This window comes from Anopheles moucheti, chromosome 2 (assembly GCF_943734755.1).
Source record: "Anopheles moucheti chromosome 2, idAnoMoucSN_F20_07, whole genome shotgun sequence".
In the NCBI taxonomy this organism is placed as follows: Eukaryota; Metazoa; Arthropoda; class Insecta; order Diptera; family Culicidae; genus Anopheles; species Anopheles moucheti.
The window spans coordinates 12,597,700-12,615,796 of NC_069140.1; the positions used below are offsets into that span (position 1 = coordinate 12,597,700).

General features: G+C 42.7%; 1 protein-coding gene across 1 annotated transcript in view; it reads right to left on the reverse strand.

Moving 5' to 3' along the window:
- The window catches only part of LOC128299590 (octopamine receptor beta-3R-like), a 38,038-nt gene extending 37,450 nt beyond the window's left edge, over positions 1–588 (reverse strand). Inside the window, exon 1 of the mRNA XM_053035595.1 lies at positions 167–588. Within this exon, the coding sequence (XP_052891555.1) occupies positions 167–588 (422 nt within the window). The remainder of the gene's footprint in view (positions 1–166) is intronic.
- Between the last annotated feature and the right edge of the window lie 17,509 nt (positions 589–18,097).

Here is an 18,097-nt window from a genome sequence, read left to right on the forward strand (position 1 = left end):
CAAAAGTGGTGTTGAATTATTAATGTATCAATTTGGAATTTTGAACGAATGCCTCAGTTTCTTGATAATTCTGACCGTTTTGCTAGCTGTTAGACTCATAATTGATAATATATTTTCCTTTTAATATTTTTTTCGGTATGAAACAAATCAAATGATTCGTACTCACCTTAACTTTCTATTTTTGTGCACCGAAATAATAACGAGTGCATTGCCTAGCACAGCCCCGATGATGATCGATCCGAAGATGAGACTCTTCAAGCACAGTACCGTCAGCTCGACGAGCCGATCGGAAGGTTCTACGATTGTTGACGCGGTGGGTTCGGTCACGTTGACCGCGGTGCCCGTCCCGGACGGGTCGGCGGTCCCATTCCAGACACCGCCGCCACCGTCCGGTTCCGGCCCACCGCCGGACGTCGGTGCCAGCGTGAGCGTGGTGAGCGTCGGCGAGCCGGCCGCCGACGTTATCACGGACGCTACGGTCGCGAGCGTACCGTTCAGGGTGGATTGGATCGGTCCGGTTAAATGCAGCGTAGCCCCAGCGACGTTCACTTCCGGTGCTGCCGTCGATACACTGCGGCTGGTAAACATTTTCACCCGGTGCGCTTTGGCATCACTCAACACTCGCACAACCCGGGATTGGAGCGGCACACACACACACTGGTGTTTCGCTATGTCCTTCGAATGCTGACACACATTTGTGATTGCACACGGTTTATGCACACACACACACACTTGGAAAGCTTTACACGCACGCACACACGGCAAACAGTGCAATCCGCGGACGATTTAGAGCGATGGTGCCGTCCCGGATGTAATGGCGAGTTCTGATGGGTGTGCCGTTTGCACGCTGGACACTGGGTGGCTTCTGTTGATGGAAGTCATTACCGTGCATCGCGTCTGTGGTCCGTCGCTGCCGGAGAGCGACTATAATCACCGCCGGTGCGTTCACACGTGCCTTGCAGCGCGTAATTTTACCCGCTGCGGGTGCGACCGGTCAGTTGCGTTGATTGTTCGAATTTAATTAAGCCTAGCTGAAACGCCTGGGACAAACTCCAAAACGTAGTTAGGCTATCGGCCCTTCTGCTGAACACTGGCTGCTGAAAGGTGTTTTGTTTTCATTTTTCCATTCATTTTCCGGCAAGCTGCTGGGTTGTGGACTGTGTTGTCCATTAGCACCGCACTGCGCCACGCAAGTGGCAGCTCATTACAAAAGCTGTGGAATGAGAGAATACATAAAGGGTTACATAACTGTTCGAGCAGAGTGGATTGGAAAATCAAATAAGTGTCAGAAATAAGGTGACGAAAATCATCCCAACATCGCACGAACGACGTAATTGAAGAACCGAAACAGATATCACGATATTCGAATTCCATTATCTACAAATGGATGTGCATGTCATTCGCAAACATTTCGGGTCAAAAAGTCACCGCCACACTGACCGTAAACATGCACATAATCACACCGGTTGACATATGTGTCAAACGCAAATCGGCACGATTTATGCCGTCATGGACATTGATCATCAATGCACACAACAAATGGCAGCAAGAATACAAAAAAAAACATCCTTTTTCCTTCCGTATAAATTCAATTCGCGCACTGCACAATTGTCGTGTCGTCGATGAGTGTTTTTTTTTTTATTTCGCTTTTATTTTAATCACACCACCACAAACACATCAAACAGCTGCATGTTTCAATTTGTTTGCTTGCGATCCGGGATAAAAGCCGTTTTGCGGCACACAGCTCAGCCCATCATCCGCGTGCGGGCTTTTGACTGTGGCTTTTGATGAAACCGCCGCAACGCATCAATCTTTTCAATGGTTCGATATTGAGCGTAATAAGGACAAAAAGTAACACTCGACCCCCAAACGCAAAATCGATTCGATGTGCAAACAAACCTGCTGACGTGCTGGAAATATACGAACGTGCCTTGAAAATTGCCATTTGTCAGAATCGCGAGATGGAATTGGTTTCGATGTTTTTGGAAGTTAACAGGTTTGGTTTGTGTTTTTTTTTTTTTCAAAGAAAACGAATTATTCGAGATGCAAACAAATTGTTACCTACACTATAGAATGATTTTACAAACCATCCGTTGCTACATTAAAGTCCGCAACATATAAAAAGCTTTAAAACCGAGACAAGCTTCTTCTGAAATAGCTTATAGTTATTTAAGAATAAAAAAGGTTGTGTAAACATGAAAATACTTCACTTCTCGTCACGTGTCTATAAATATATACACACACAATCTCTCTCGGTATGCTAATCAAACCAACATGATCATGCTAGTAGAATCAATTTTCGGTTCGTATCAAATGCTAATAATAGTATCATGCTCATCGAATAAAACTTCCATTCGGTGCAATAAAAGCGGCCTACTGCAGATCGATAGTACATTCACACCAAGGCGCTTTCCGCCATTTTGCATAATACACTGTAGTACATTAGCTGGTTGAGGTGAGGTCTCATGCATTATTTATAAAAAAAAGAAACTTGATCGAACGCGGGCACTAAACTTCAACGTTCACGTAACCGAATCAAGCAAAAGCCCATCCACCCGGCGCAGGTTGAATACACCTAATTTCTTGCGAGTCTAACATCATTTCCGTATGGGAGACATGGATATTCATACACCACCCCGACATTGTCGCAAAAGACTGCCTCGGCTGCTCGCCGTGCTAAAATAGCTCAATCAATATTTAACATCATTATGAAAGTCAGCCAAGGTACGAAGGTCTTGCGAAGTCTTACCAATGCTTTCACTCCTCCGTCCTTCCCATATTCGCACACATTATCACTCATATTGCTGTAGCGGGTACCTCGGGTGTAGTTTCACTGAGTACACGCTGTGGACATACTCATTACTCCTGACGGCATTCACTCACAACCGGGGCATGAAAAGCGAAAGGGAAAAAGGTAGTTGGAAAAAACGCCTCCAACCAGCGACATAGTCGTGGGGTGCTAAAGATGCATTGCGAAGTTGCAACACGATGGTTGCACATGTGTGCAATTGCGCCTCCCCTATTTGCTCCCAGCCCTGCAGCGTGCCACAGCTAAAACTGTCAGCAGTTTTAATAGCGGAAACCACCTTTGCACCTGCTTACGACACTGTCGTGCACTTTCGTTATGATTTCTTTATTGCTTTGTGTGTGTGTGTTGCTTCTTTCACTGCAACAAGACGCGTCTTGAATTAGGTCACCAGGGGATTTCACGAACAAAAGGCTCCCGAATGTGGCGGTCCTACCCCATTATCATCCGTTTTCATCCGCATCTTTGTTCGTTTCTTTTGTGGCGAAGGCGCGAAAAGGGATGGGAAATGGAACCCCTGAAGCACGCACACAGTTTGAAACAGTTCGTTCGTAGTTTTACCCGTGCTACATAGGGGGAGATGACCCCGGCACCGGGATGAAATGCTCCGTTTGTACGGAAAGCAGCACCCGGCTCATATTTATTGCGAGCATTTTAAAGCCTGCACGAGCAACGGCACAAGGCCCTGTCCCTGTTACGCTGCTGCAAGCGAATTGGAAATGAGAAAGTCATCCCACTGCCCGCCACTGCGTTTGCATCGCATTTGTATGCTAGCAGTGAAAAACGATCCTGGCAGCGAATGCTTCCCAAACAGCTGGCAAACACTCCACCGCTGGAATTTTCCCCAACCCCCACTCAACGCGGTGACCGTGAACGGCACACGCTAGCTCGATTGGAAAACGCCTGCAAAAGCGAGGGGGCCTGCGAGCTCGAACCCCCGGCTCGAAACCGGGCCCCATAAGTAAAGCGATAATGACCCGCTTTTTCGCTGCCAATCCGATTTTCTCCTCGGTGCACGCCTGCCGCTACGTTCCCCTCCGGAGTGCCTCTCCTTTTTGAGCCAAATCCATTGGGAAGTGTGCCAAGTTCGTTATCGGGCCCTAATACTCGGCTCGGTACTCGGCACTGACGATCGTACCCGGGGCTGCGAGGTCATCACGACAAGATTGGCAAATTATGTGCAAGACATGCCAGCAACTCGTCTTCGTTTGGTTAAGCAAATAATTTGTCCCAGTTCCCGATCCACTTGTGTCGGTTTAATTTACTAGCTTTGGACGAGCTCCTGTTGGAGCATTTCTATGATGTACTTAACAGCCTTTCAAAGTGGCCTCATCTCAATGTTGGCCTGTTGTGCCGAGAGTTTGATCAATCTTGCAAGCACAAAATCGATGAAATTAATTAAATTTAATTTAATCCCTTCGTTCGCTCACCGTCCTGCCAGTCCGTGTATTGCTTTTTTCCTGGGAAGCACATTGCTAAGTTGACACAGCTTCCCCTAAAGCGATTATCCTGATCCAAAACGAGCTAAGTGGACGAAAACAGTAACATGAAGTATCTTTATCACCAGATTTTACCAGACATAATTTCACTCGTAAGCAATTTTAACGCCCCGCGTTTTGCCAACTAATTTCATTTCCAGCGGTCGCTCAACTCGAGCGCTTCCAGTGACGGGAAGTATCCTGCTAACGTACTTCACGCAAACACGCGCGCCGTTACCGTTGGCGTTTTGTTAATGTAGATATTTTTTTCCCATCCACCGAAAAAGGAAAACCCTTCGCTGAAGTGCTTCTTCCGCATTTCTTAAGGAAAAATCGATATATTTTAGGGAACATTCCTGCTAGCAACCGCTCCCGACACACACACACGTACAAAATGCAGAAAGCAAAACGATGTCATTTTACGGTATAGAAAGCACAGCCGTTTCCCTGTGCGGGCTGTCATATCGTGCAAGCGGCTTGAGTTTCTACCCGAAGCCTTCCGAAGGAGCGCAAAAAAACACAATCAAGAAAACACAGTGTCACCAACGTGGAGCTCACTCCTAGCGAAGGTAAAAAAAAAACAGTGCCTCTTTCACTGAAGAAGGTTAAATGGCAAACGGATTTCTCAGGTTCTCGCTTTGTGAATATCCGCAAAAGGTATCCGAGCTGGTGGTTGGTCCTTATTGTCCCTGTTGGTTCTATTTTTTTTGACTCCCGGGGAACACTCTCGACTCTCAACACTCGCGTCTCCTGCTGTAAGCCATTGAGCAATGGTGTGGGTGATGAGATATTAATAAAAAAAAGGATAAATTCTCGCAACGATACCGGCACGGGTGAGGACAGCGCGCTGATGATGAAGATTCATACTTACGAAAGGGAAAACCCGCGGGGAAAATTTCATTTATTACAAATTAAGTATTGACATCACGGTTACGGATATATCTGCCCCACTGCCGACTGGTAAAGGTGACATTTTACGCGAATCGTAGCATGCCAGTTGTTTGGCCTGCTGCTGTCATACCCATCGGGCAAACGCATCGGATCGCATTCGGTGAAATGTTTCAAGACAAGGAAGATTATGCAAAATGAGTACCGGACTAATGTCCTTAGCTGGTTGGATTATAAACAAGCACGTGTACGTAATACAGACGTTAGAAAAGAAAAGCGTTAATAGTACTAACACCGCTCAACAGGTGCGTCTGTGTGTGTATCATTGTTTATTTTTTATTGCTACCTAACAATTTTGTTTCACGATGAACAATATCACGGGTCTTGCTTAATTTATTGTTGCCATCAATGTGTGTGTGTGTGAATGGGTGATCAGCATTTTCAAGATTTATGGTATTACATTAACGTGTACAGATGGCTGCCGATAAGAGTCCACTTAAGGATGGGCCTGGCAACGCCGTTAACAGGATACGCCATCTTCGATCGATCCTCGGCATTTTCTCTGCTGCTGTGTGTGTTTTTTTTTCATTTCTCCTTAAATTTACGCCCAGAATAAGCGGCGGAAAATAAGATAAACGCGACACACGATATAATAAATAAATTTTGGGATCCCGACACTTTCACGTGTGGCTGTTCGGAAGTTCGGTCGCCGTTCGGCTTCATGCATGAGAGGCATATTTTAATTTTGCATCGTGTAAAACATGGAATACAAAAACGGTGTATAATGATGAATAAATCAGCCGCTTGGAGCGTCGGGGCGGATCTTGTAAATAATGCACACACACACAACCTCAAAAAACCAGCTCAGACGAGAGAGAGAGAGAAAAAAAAATCACACCCACATAGACAGCGTGACCTTCGCTAAGAAGGTGGCCGGGATAAGAAGGATTAGGACATGGAAGCCATCTTTGGCCCACCGGCGGAAAAAGGACTTTGGATTTTCCACGTTGCAACGGTTGGTCTTTGTTTTCCTCCATTTGATTTCTGATTGTTTTTCGCGTTTAGTAAGCACTTTTGTTGTGCCGCGACACGCTTTTGCTATGATCAGCGATCGGTGATGGTGACGGTATTTTACGTAAATCCGCATTAAGAGCTTCCTTGGATAAATCCCGAGCACTGTGGTAGTGAGCTATCACTCAGCTTTACTTCACCTTGAGCCGACTTATTATTGAAGAAGTACTGCCGAAAGCAATATTCTTACATGCGGAGTGATTGATGAATTTTCTCGCAACACAACGTTCCGTCGAATATGGTCGTTGAACGTAAAAGGATTCTATCGAGAAAAACAGATTTATTTTGAGCGTACGAAGAATTTTCCTTTTGTTACTATTTTTAGTACATTACCCCGCAGCGCTAGAGAAGCAATAATTTTTGCGATTGTCTTCAATGGCAAGAAACGCCGTGGTCGGTTTGCACTGGATTATAGCTGTTGAATGTATTCTGCGGGACACAGTCGTTGTAAATATTGTGCAAACATGCTATTATTCGAATCGAAGCGGTACTTCTGCGCGAATGTAACACAAAGAGCGCCACTAGCGTGGGTTCAAAAAAAAAAAAAGGATAACACAAACTTGCGTAAACGTTTTCTCCACCAAAAGACGCTACTCCTTCCGTTTTCAGTCTCGCACAGCAAAACCCAGTAAAGCTTCTTGCACACAGCATTCCATCACGGATCGGGGTAAATAAATGGATAGAAAATGTTCAACATGGAAATAGCGTCACAAGTTGTGATTTTATTCACCCAATGCTGTCTCGGCCCTCGGTTGATAATAGTCCATCAGGCACAATAGTAAAAGCATCCAAGCACGACGACATCCCGGCAGCGCAGCCCAATAAAAAGGCTTGTATGTTTGGCCAAGCACAATCAAACATACACACGCCGCTCCGCAGTTGTTGTTTCGCTGTGTAAACTGTCCTTTTGATGTCGCTCGGAAACTAGATTTTCCCATTCACGGCGATCCCTTAACGAGCCGGTGGGATAAAACGAGCTTTACGGTTGAATCATTCGTTTCACCGAAGCTCTGCCAGGCCCCGGCACGTAAAGCTCCAACTCTCTAATCCACTGAGGCTTGCAAATATTGGTTGTTAAAAATTAAAGGACCAATCCTTTACTCCCTTCTGTCAGAAACACTGCGCTCGTTGTTACCGTCCAGTGAAAAGGTTGTCTCGTCTATTGAGCAGTACGCAAGAACCATTTACCTTTTCTGTTTGGTAATTTTGTTTGCTATTTTTTTTTTTTTTTTGAAGGGCCAAAAGTACGGCGAGTAATCTTCCATCGCAGTCCTACTGCTAGAACGAAATCCCGAAAGATAGTGTTCGTTCGTAGGAAATCCAATCAACAAATCGATCAGTACGAGTCTTACGAGTCCCTTTTCTTGTGTGCTCGTAGGATTCCGAATTGGATTACTGGTGCCTTAAGGTGATTATTTTTTGCAGGTTTCATTAGCAAGTTCATTCCTAGCCCACTCGTGGGTCGTTCAATTACAAACACACACAGAATATTGCAGAGCTGGGTTGGGAACCAAGCACGTCCAAAACGACAACTATGGCACTGGTAAGATACGATCAGATTGGGACTGAACGTAGGGTGTACTGTCCTATGTCAGAATATTAACGCAGAAAGGCTCGAGCGCATTAGTGCAAAACATTACATTTATTATGACACATTTCACGTTCGTTGGAATACATTTATTTTAAACCAAGTCCGGTGCGGTACTTAAAAAAAAAATGTTTAAACTCTTGGAAGTATCCGAGTCGTTTTCTTTTTTGGTTAACTCAACGCTGTAACGATCAAACACATGACCCGATTTCTTAAAAACTCATGTCTGTCCATTGTCCAGTCCAGGTTTTATTAATAGTCTACAATGTGAAATATGCTAGATTATGCTCTTACTCCCGGGATTGCTCCCCTTCCTTTTTATGAATGATCTCAAGAATGCTCAGTTAGGTTAGCAACCGTAATTCATCCGTATTACGAAACGTTTCTTTTCTCTTTGTAATTTTATTAATGCAAATACTACTCGTACTCACTTATGCGTACAGCTATACATCATCGGATAACCACGAGAGCTACAATATGTGTCGTGCTACGAAAATGTTCTCGAAGTGATCTTAACAAAAGTTTCATTTTATTTTAAGCTTTTTATGAGCTTTTTTTGAAATATTACTTCTTCAATATGCCATGATACACACTTGGATCGGACAACGTATCTCCTTGTCCATTCTTTTGGTATGAACATATGGTGTGATAAATAGCATTCACAAATCTAAGCTTTATTCAATGTATACCATTAACATTCTGTATTAGTATTAAGCAAAACATTATCGTTGTACATTCCGTATAAAAGGAATAATATCACGCTTTTGTTCGGCTTCACTGACCGCAATAAGCCATCCTAGCTTATCCTAGAAAAACGATCCCGCACATTTATGCTGCGACAAAAATAGAACCCATACTGATTGGATGTGGTACAGGCAAAGTCCGTGTTACCTGGCACCTGGCAGTGTAGTTGCACGAAACGGCTTACGGAAACGGCCACTTCAACCCCAAGCTTTGCTTTACCGGACCGCAGTGCCTGCAATGTGATACGATGGCGCGGATGCTCACCATATCGCTCATATTCAGGTTGTATGGAAATTATTTGAACCTACTCATATGCATACCGCTACCCGGATGCTGGCTGGGATAGCCTTGCTACGCTGGCAAAAACTAACCACATCTGTCTGTGCGTCCGCGTAACATAATTTATTCACATCAATAATCATTTTTATGCTGAACGTATTCACCATCTTGCCCATAGTAGATGAGATGGTGCGCCCCAACGCCACAGGATATATGAGAAGTTTTCTCCTTCATACTCGATTGCATGGGCACTGCTCCAACCTAGCAGAAAATTTTACTTTCAGTTTCCTTTCTTAATGCTATTTTCCACCGAATGTGTTGGAGTGTTTACCTTCCAGGTTGGGTGCGCATAACAGCGGCCGCTGGGAAAACATTTTCCTACACTCAACAACCTCTTATGAACTTCGAAAAATATTATACATTCCACATTGCCCAGCCAACGCCTCTTTGTGCAACGGTTCCGAAATGGGCTTTGGATGAGTTATCCAGCCAGCCAAAGGATGGGAATAGGGAAGGAATTTTCGGTCCAATTGAAGAATTCGGGCAAAAGCTTTCGCGAATTTGTGGGAACCTTTCTACGGAATAAAGGAAGAAAAAAAAACAAACACCGATGACCGCCAACCAATGCCGTTGCCGCTGCACACCCTTAAAGACGTGGATTTGTGAGAAATACATTCACAGCACTACCGTGTACTAGCGAGAAAATCAACGATTGAGAGTGCTTGAACGGTTCTGGGTTTGGGAAAGTGCGATTATGGTTTACCGTTTTATTTTCATTAAATTCGTCGAACATTTATCGACGCTTTGCCTGAAATTATTCGTCTCTCCGTCAAAGTAAAAAAGAAACCGCCCCATTTAAGTCCCAAAGAGGAGAAATATTTTGCGGAGAGAAATATTTGAAGGTACTTTTATGGTATGTGTTTCGTGATGTTCTAAATAAAAATATTACTGTTTACAAATTTTACCCTAAAAATGAAGTTATATTCTGTGATAAATAAACTTATCAACATTTGAAAATTGATTTTCATATGCAATTATTGTAATCATCAAGCATCTAAAGTATTTTTAGCTTTACCAGTTTCAACATACAAAATAATACTTCTTTTACTAATAAATTTCGAGAAAAAAACGTTTTTCTTTCCCCTTTGTCTTTAGAACCATTTCTATTATTCTTGCTATTAACCGGAACAAAGTTTTCATGGGCAAGAAAGCTTTCGTTTAATTTATTTACGCTTGAAATGACTTCCTTTCTATGCTTCAATTCTTCAACAAAGGACAGCAATGGCTTTGCACCGAAGCTACATTCGTAACGGACGCATTTCGATGCGATCCAAAAACAAACAGCACAATAAATCTTACACGAAAGGTTACGATTTTTCAAGGTTCTTCTGTCTACCGTGAAGCTGACCATCTTTCCGCAAAGCTTACCGCCGGATAGGATAGGAAGATCGTACGTTGTGCAAAGAGTTCAATCCTTGTTGCAAAAAACATTTGACCTTCCCTGATGCTGGCGATCTTGGAAGTCGTCAATTAAATTCCCCTCCGCAGCATTATCGAGTCCATTTGCTTCCGCTAGCGCTACATGCACACGGTACATCGGGTCGCATTTTTCAGCTTCATTGCCTTCAAAGATCGCAGTTTCTTGCCTTTTTTTCCCCTTCACCAGTTCTCAAGATCTCGCCCTTTGGATATGCGAGCGTGGTAGTGGGTTTTATGTGGAACCATACTCGACCGAATGGGAAATTCCTCTACACTTGAGGTTACTGTACTCGGGCGTTGCGCTTTTCGCTCAAAGGCAACTACTTCAGTAGACTCTCTAGAATGGCCACACTATTCCCATAAACACAATAGTGCATACTGGAGCATCCTTCACCGGGACCTTGCTGTGCTTCAAAACCTACCAACGGTCTTTGCCAATCATGCAGTTTGCTGCATGCTGCTTCAGCTGTGTGTAACTTTCTTCACTAGTTCGTTTCAAAAAAAAAGCTGCTCACAAAACCTTTCCCCATCCAGCGGCAAACACTTTGTCAGTTTTGATTATGTTTTATTATTTCCCACCAGGCCCTTCCCACCACACAATGAACCAAAGTGGCAACTTTGCACTCAAGGCTAAAGACTCCCTAACCAACCATTTCATGCGTATGGGGAAGTTTGCGTTTTTTTTTTTGCTTAAAGATATCGTACTGCATGTTTGTACTTTTATTGCCCAAATGTGACTTGTTAGAGTGGCAAATAAAGATAAAATGTTTGATTAACGAAGCGCATTGTTGGATTTCGTTGGAGTGTTTTCAGAAGACCTATTCAAGATGAATGGAATAGAAACTAAAATCCCTTTCGCTAGCTGTACATCAACGTTATTTATAATATTTATAATAATATCGTTAAATAATGCTCTTTTCATGACAAAATTAGTGTAAAAGGGTAATTAATATAACATCAGTTCGACATATTAGACTAGCTGGAACGATAGCTGATCGTTTAATAATAATAAATTGAGTAAAATATTTGAAAATTTCACCAGTAAATCGGCAATGCTGCACCTTTTTACGTATGAACGAAACTGTTCTGTTCAACTTGCAAACGGATGGCAGCTTATTGAGCTTATCAAAAGAAGGGTTCAGCATGAATTCAGCATCCGAGACTTTACATCGTACACAACTACACTAACAACTTGCAATTTCAACCATGTTCAATTCCGCACCGCTCGCCGGAAAGAAGCGCTGCAAATCGAACCGAAACTGGTCGGAAAGCGGTTCGTAATACGCTATCGAAAAGGGAGTTTTCCTTAACGATACCGTCGCCCAAAGCCATCGCGATGGAATCAATTTTGGTGACAGGATTTTTCGCGAGTGCGTATTCCACCGTGCTTTCGTACACTCCTGCTGCTTATCTCCTGCATTCACTTTCCTTCCTTTTCTTATCATGGATTTCTTGTCAGTCGTTGCCGCGGGCAGATAAATAATGCTCTGTTGATGGAAAACTTGATACCCCCACCTACGGACAGTCTCAGCTCGTTGATGATTTTTCCAAGCGCGAAAGCGTACTCGAACTTCAGCAGTGTCGTCAGTGCTCAATATTTTCGACAGAAAACAACGGCAGATGAACGAAAATGCACCACCGTTGTGGGCGTTGATGGCAAATGCCTGTAGAAGTAGTCAACAATGGGTTCGTGATGGAAGCGCACAGACACTTACAAATCACACGAACACGGCGAGCTTTAACAAGCATTACGATGTTAATCGGTTTGCTTCCGAGTTGTTTCCGCATGCCAAAACATGGAAATTTTGCAAATCAAAAATTAACTGGATGGAACGTTTGACGTTCTTTGATAGAGTATATATTTGACGAGATGTTAGCAATAATTGTTTAAGAGAGCAAAACAAAAAAAAATACTTCTTGTTGTGTAAAGTGTTTGAAATCGTCAGTTCACATAGAAAATAATGTTTATCTCACAGTTTCGATTCACAGTTTGCACTAGGCACTATTTACGTTCAATAAATAATTCTTTCAGAACGAAACAATCCTGCTGCAACTAACGTCCACTACTTATGGCCACCCTCTCTGGCCAGAGCCAAGCAATACAAATTCAATTGCTTTTTTTTGTTGCTCATAGCCCTTAGCTTCATTATTGGCTGTGGGAAAGTTTCCCAGAGTACCCATCCTTCCTAGTATGTGCAAGAGGAAAAGGATGGTGATGCACTTTGCTGCACAATTTGCAGACCACTGAACCATTTTCAATTTCACTTATGTTCATTTCCATGCCATTTCCAGTCAGCACAGTTGCCCCAGTTTAATCTAAGCATAGTCGTTTTTTCTTCTGCCGTTCGAAAAAGCTTTCCTTTCATAAGTCTTGCCTATACCCTGTTACGGCAGTGAATAGTGTTATTCATTTTTTTCCGAAAACACCTTCTGCTTTTGCTCGTTTCACTGTGTCCGAATGGGTTCTGGGAATGGGAACTACACTGGGATTCGAACGAATTACTACAGCAATTTGCATAACGTTTGCATTTTTCATTCAAATATTTTTGGTTTATCAGATTAAATTTAAGGTTCTCGGTAAGCGTCTTTCGATGAAATAATATTGCCAGCAAAAAAAAAAAAAAGGTTTGCTACGGTATCAGCACGGTTATGTATTCATCAGGTTAATATTTAAACGGTTTGTTCGGGGATGTTTTTTACCTTGTAAACTGCTTTTCCAAAGCTTCTTTTCATTGCGAAGCGCGCCTTTCAACATCCCAAGACAATCGTTAAACACAACCGAACCCAATCACAGCCGAAATCCATTAATTAGTCATGCTAACCAACTCATCCAAATATTCATGAGTGTTAACACCGTCGACACCAACACCAGCGCCACAAACTCGAGTCACATTGCAGCGTCACATCTTGTGTTTGGAGAGGCGTTAAAGTTAAACGAGTATCGAGGGTCATTTTACAGCTTCAGCGGTTAGGAAACTCTTTTTCGGAAGCTCGGTGTGCAAGGCCAATTCAACCGCTTCTTTGAATCGGCTCGCAAAGCCCATCGAAAGGTTACACAGCTCTGGGCCAAATGATGCTTCAGGTACGGCAGAAAAAGTGTGTCATTAATTAGTAATGCTTTAAACGACAAAAAAAAACCTCTTAACCCACTTACCGGCAGGAATGTTCTGAGGTTGACAGCCGAACCGTTTTGAGTGGCGTTTAAACAGCTCTTCAGGTGAACGGGGAAACTTTTTGCTGGTAAGCTGAAGATGCTTCTGAAGCAGCTAATTGACCAGCCGACAGACACAGCTAACTGTCATTGAAACAGAAGAAACGATGAACAGGTGGAAAAAGGTTTATTGTGAAATGGCCCAACAAAATATCCAATTGATTTGATGAGTCTGCAGGCTATTTATAGATATCTCTATAGATAGTTGGCATTACATTGTTGTGTACATATTCCATTTATTGTGCATTGTGCAAAAAACTACACCTGATATAGAACGTAAGTCCATCATGCAGCATGTATAATCCATTAATAAATCCATAATGAAAATAATTTTGATGGAATACATGTGCACAGCTGTACCACGACAATTATTGCCAGAAGAGCCCTGGGTAAAAAAACATTAAAACAAAGCTCGTCAATTATCATGTGCGTTGAGTTTTGGGATGAAAATTATTACTATTTTTGCTGTAGTTCCAATTCCTAAGCTACGGAGCTAATACGAACATCCATTTATCACATACATATACTGCAATTTAAAGAAAATGCAAAAAACCTTTTGCAGTCTAAACCAATTCAATAAAACACCTTAAAACATCTAAAAATAGTTTACTAGATGAAAACAAAATCTTTTCTAAAACCCCATACGAATGGAGGCGCCTGGTAGTTTATGCGAACAACGGCAGTTGCTGCTGAGAGGTTTTATAGTTGCAGGGCCACGAGAGCAAATTTGAGCTAACAAATTTGTCAAAACGGAGCTTTTGTCACTATTTGTGAGCTTTTGTCAAACCTCACTGTGTAGAAAATCCACGACAAAAAGGTGACAAAATCCTGACAAAATTCTGGCAAAATTTTGCACCGCTTGCTAATTAAGACATTATGTTCATATTTTATTTTTCAGAAAATTATATTTTGTATTGCATTTAAAGTACATAAGCTTGATTTTGAACAATAGCTTATATTTTATCATTATTCCTCAAATCTTATAGAATTTACACAACAAATAAAAATATGAAATCAGTTATTTTTTTGGTAACAACTGTCGAAAGCTGCTTTGATCATGTGGTTTTACGCAGTTGAAAAGCTGATTTTGTCGCTTGACAAATTTGTCAGTATTTTGTCAACTCTCGTGGCTTTTCAGATTTCCGACACCAGTAGAGCATGTTTTTCAAGAGGTGACACCTGCAGTGTGGAATAAATTTGCCCATCACTATTGCATTGCATACTATCAAACCCGTGAGAGCGATCGCTAGTGTAAGGAAGATGGTTGAAACGGAAAGTATCCTTCATCTCGCTCAAACTTTCCGTCGGCTGGTACGAAATTCCATACAAAAACCAGCTGTTTTCAGGTTCCCGATACCAGGAAAGCATCCACGGAAGAGGAAAGCAATTTTGCTCGAAAACCGCCTAAAGGTATGCAATGTTTAAAAATCTACTTTCCCGAGAAAAATTTCTTCGAAAACTACCAGTTTTCGAATGTATAGTACCAGGAAAGCATCCACGGAAGAGGTAGCACCTAGTACAGCAATTTTGTTCGAAAACCGCCGAAAGGTACACAATGTTTACACACCAACTTTGCATACAAACCAGCTGTTTTCAAATTTCCGATACCAGGAGAGCATCCACGGAAGAGGTAGCACCTGATACTGCAACGTAAGGTATGCAATGTTTATGCACTAACTTTCCATACAAACCAGCTGTTTTCAGATTTGCGATACCAGGAGAGCATGTTTTTCAAGAGGTAGCACCTGGTACTAGCCGACTACCAGCATGTTGCACAACACATGTTGCACAACACATGTTGCGCAACATATGTTGCACCACATCTGGCTTGCAACATATGTCGCGCAACATATGTTGCGCAACATCTGGCATGCAACATATTACATGCAACATCTTGGGATTGCAACTACCCGGAAGCGCGTGATGTGTGCTTGCTCGCCTGGTACCAGGTGTTACCTCTTAAAACATGCTCTACTGGTATCGGAAATCTGAAAACAGCTGGTTTGTATGCAAAGTTAGTGTTTAAACATTGCATACCTTTAGGCGGGCAAAATTACCAGGCGCTACCTTTTCCATGGATGCTCTCCTGGTACTATACATTCGAAAACTGGTAGTTTTCGAAGAAATTTTTCTCCACCAACGGGAAAGTTAGTGTTTGAACATTGCATACCAACCGAGCAGCTCAGTTTCCCTAGGGAGAGTTTGCAAGATGAACGTGAACAGTGATACATTCAGTTAGTTCAGGACATAAGCAAAATTGTTAGATTCTCATCGTGACTTTTGATTTTCAGTTATGATTAAGCAGTTCAGCTATTTTGTTGGTAAAATTCAGCTCACATTGCAAGCTAGCAGAGGAGAAGGTTAAACTCGTCAAAACGCACACAGGAAAATACTTGAATGTATAATAATATAATACTATGAGTAAACATCTGAAATTAATTTCAATAAACGCTCACCGTCGGTCGAAACGTATAATGTAAACCTTCAAACCGATTCGTCAATAAATAATCATCTGCTCAATGTACCAAATCGATCCAGCACCAATTACCGTCCGTAGCCGTATTGAACGTCAGCACTAAACACACCACAACGGTGGTACTACTTAACACCTCTTTGATAGCGAATCGTTTCCACTTATGTGTCTATGGCAGCTCCGTACGTTTGTGAAGTGTGTATGCAATCTAATTATGGTTTCATAGAGGTCGTAAATTAATTTGACCGAGCTAAACACGCACACAAAAAAAAACATAAAAGCAAATAATGAAGCTGAATAGCGTTCCCTACAATGGGAGAGCTGATTAAAAAGCCCCCCCGAAAAGCTTGATGTAATGAGTCCATCGAACAGAAAACGATGACATGAATGGGTAATTGCGAAGCAGCAATGGGAGGAAAAAAAACTGCGCCCACCAGTCACACCATTCAATGTCGTGCTGTTTGTTGCTTTTACGTAACCACGAAAATTGCAATTGCCTATCATGGCGTACGGAACGACACATACGAGCATAAAACTAATACACGTGCACCGTACTATCAAACCCCTGCCGTTGTGTGCTGCAATGCCCTGCTTTTACTGCTACTGAATTCGACGGATGCACTCACAGCTTTTACCAATGCATTTCCGTAGCCCATCAGTTGTAAAGCCCCTTCGGTTTGCTCATCCTCCAACCATCGCCTAACCCTGCCCTGTGCAGAACGCTGTGCATCTGCTGCATGTGCAGTATCGATTTTTGCCAGCGAGTGGTTCACTAAAGCATTAGGTGACTATGAACAGGGTTCGAATGGCTCGATAGATTCGCCTTCACAGGCAAAACCACCGACTGTATCGAGTCACGAGAAGCATCCAGCCGCAACCAGGAAGCTAGAAACAAAACTTTTGCACCCCATGGCGTGGATCGGTACTCGAGCGAATGGCGGCAGCTCCACCAAGCACGGAAGATCGATTGGGCTGGCTTTCCGGCTTTTTCCGGCACTGGTCAGAGAGTTGGGCAATTTTAGCTTCTTGTTTTTTGCGCACAACACCACATGCCACATTTATTCGGCATTTGCACGGTGGGGGGTTATTTCTTTTTTTTATTCAAGCAAAAGTGTATAATGTTCATTTCTAGTCGGAAAGTCAAAGTTTCGGCCAAAACGAGCTACACACAACCACAGGATTAATTATTAATTTGTCAAACATTTGGTGTCACACAAACTTTTATCATTTCGCAAACTTTGTTTGATGTATTTTTTGTTTTCTGATAATTCCAATTAAGAAAATGTTTTCAAACGCTGATTAGGTTTTTGATACTTGCTGGTCATTATTTCAACTAGTTTTGTTTGAGTTCACGGGAAAAAAGTTAGTAAATTCTTTTGTAAGGCCAATGTAATATTGTTTTAGCTGTTGTTTTAGTTCTGACTGGAAATATAATGTCTAAAAGCTAATATCTAGGTTGATAATATAATAAATTATATTGTTACTAGAACAACTACTATGATGGACCAGTTAAAGTGCTGACATAGTGATAAAAAACTATCCCTTCGAACTCCAACCTCCCTATCGTCCAAGATATGTTACATAACCCGAAGCTTCATTCACCGTAATCCTTTTACGGTTCATCAATTTCAATAAACTTCGCACACCATACAGAAGCCCAACTTCCACCAGTGCTGTGAAAGCGCAGGTGAGAGCGTTTGTTTTTCCAGCACCTTCGGTATTGTTGCACATTGTTCGCTGCTACTTTGAACCTCACAAGTGCCATGCTTGAGGCGAACAGGAACACACGGTTCTTAGCACACGCGGCACAACTTTCGATCGGTTCGGAGTGCCACTCCAGCGTACCCAGAACCGAGTCGAGAGTGCATTAACAAGCTGCAATGCATCCTCTGGCTGACCTCAATAAACACGCGTCAGTGCACACGCTGCAGCAGCCGGGGAGAGAGAGATTGATGGGAAAACAAGCGCCCGATATCGGGGCAGATGGAAATCGGCCCGGCACTTCATCAAAAACCTTCGATCCAAGTAGGATGGATCTATGGCACCTTTCCACTGCTTAGCCACCACACGGCAAAGTAGG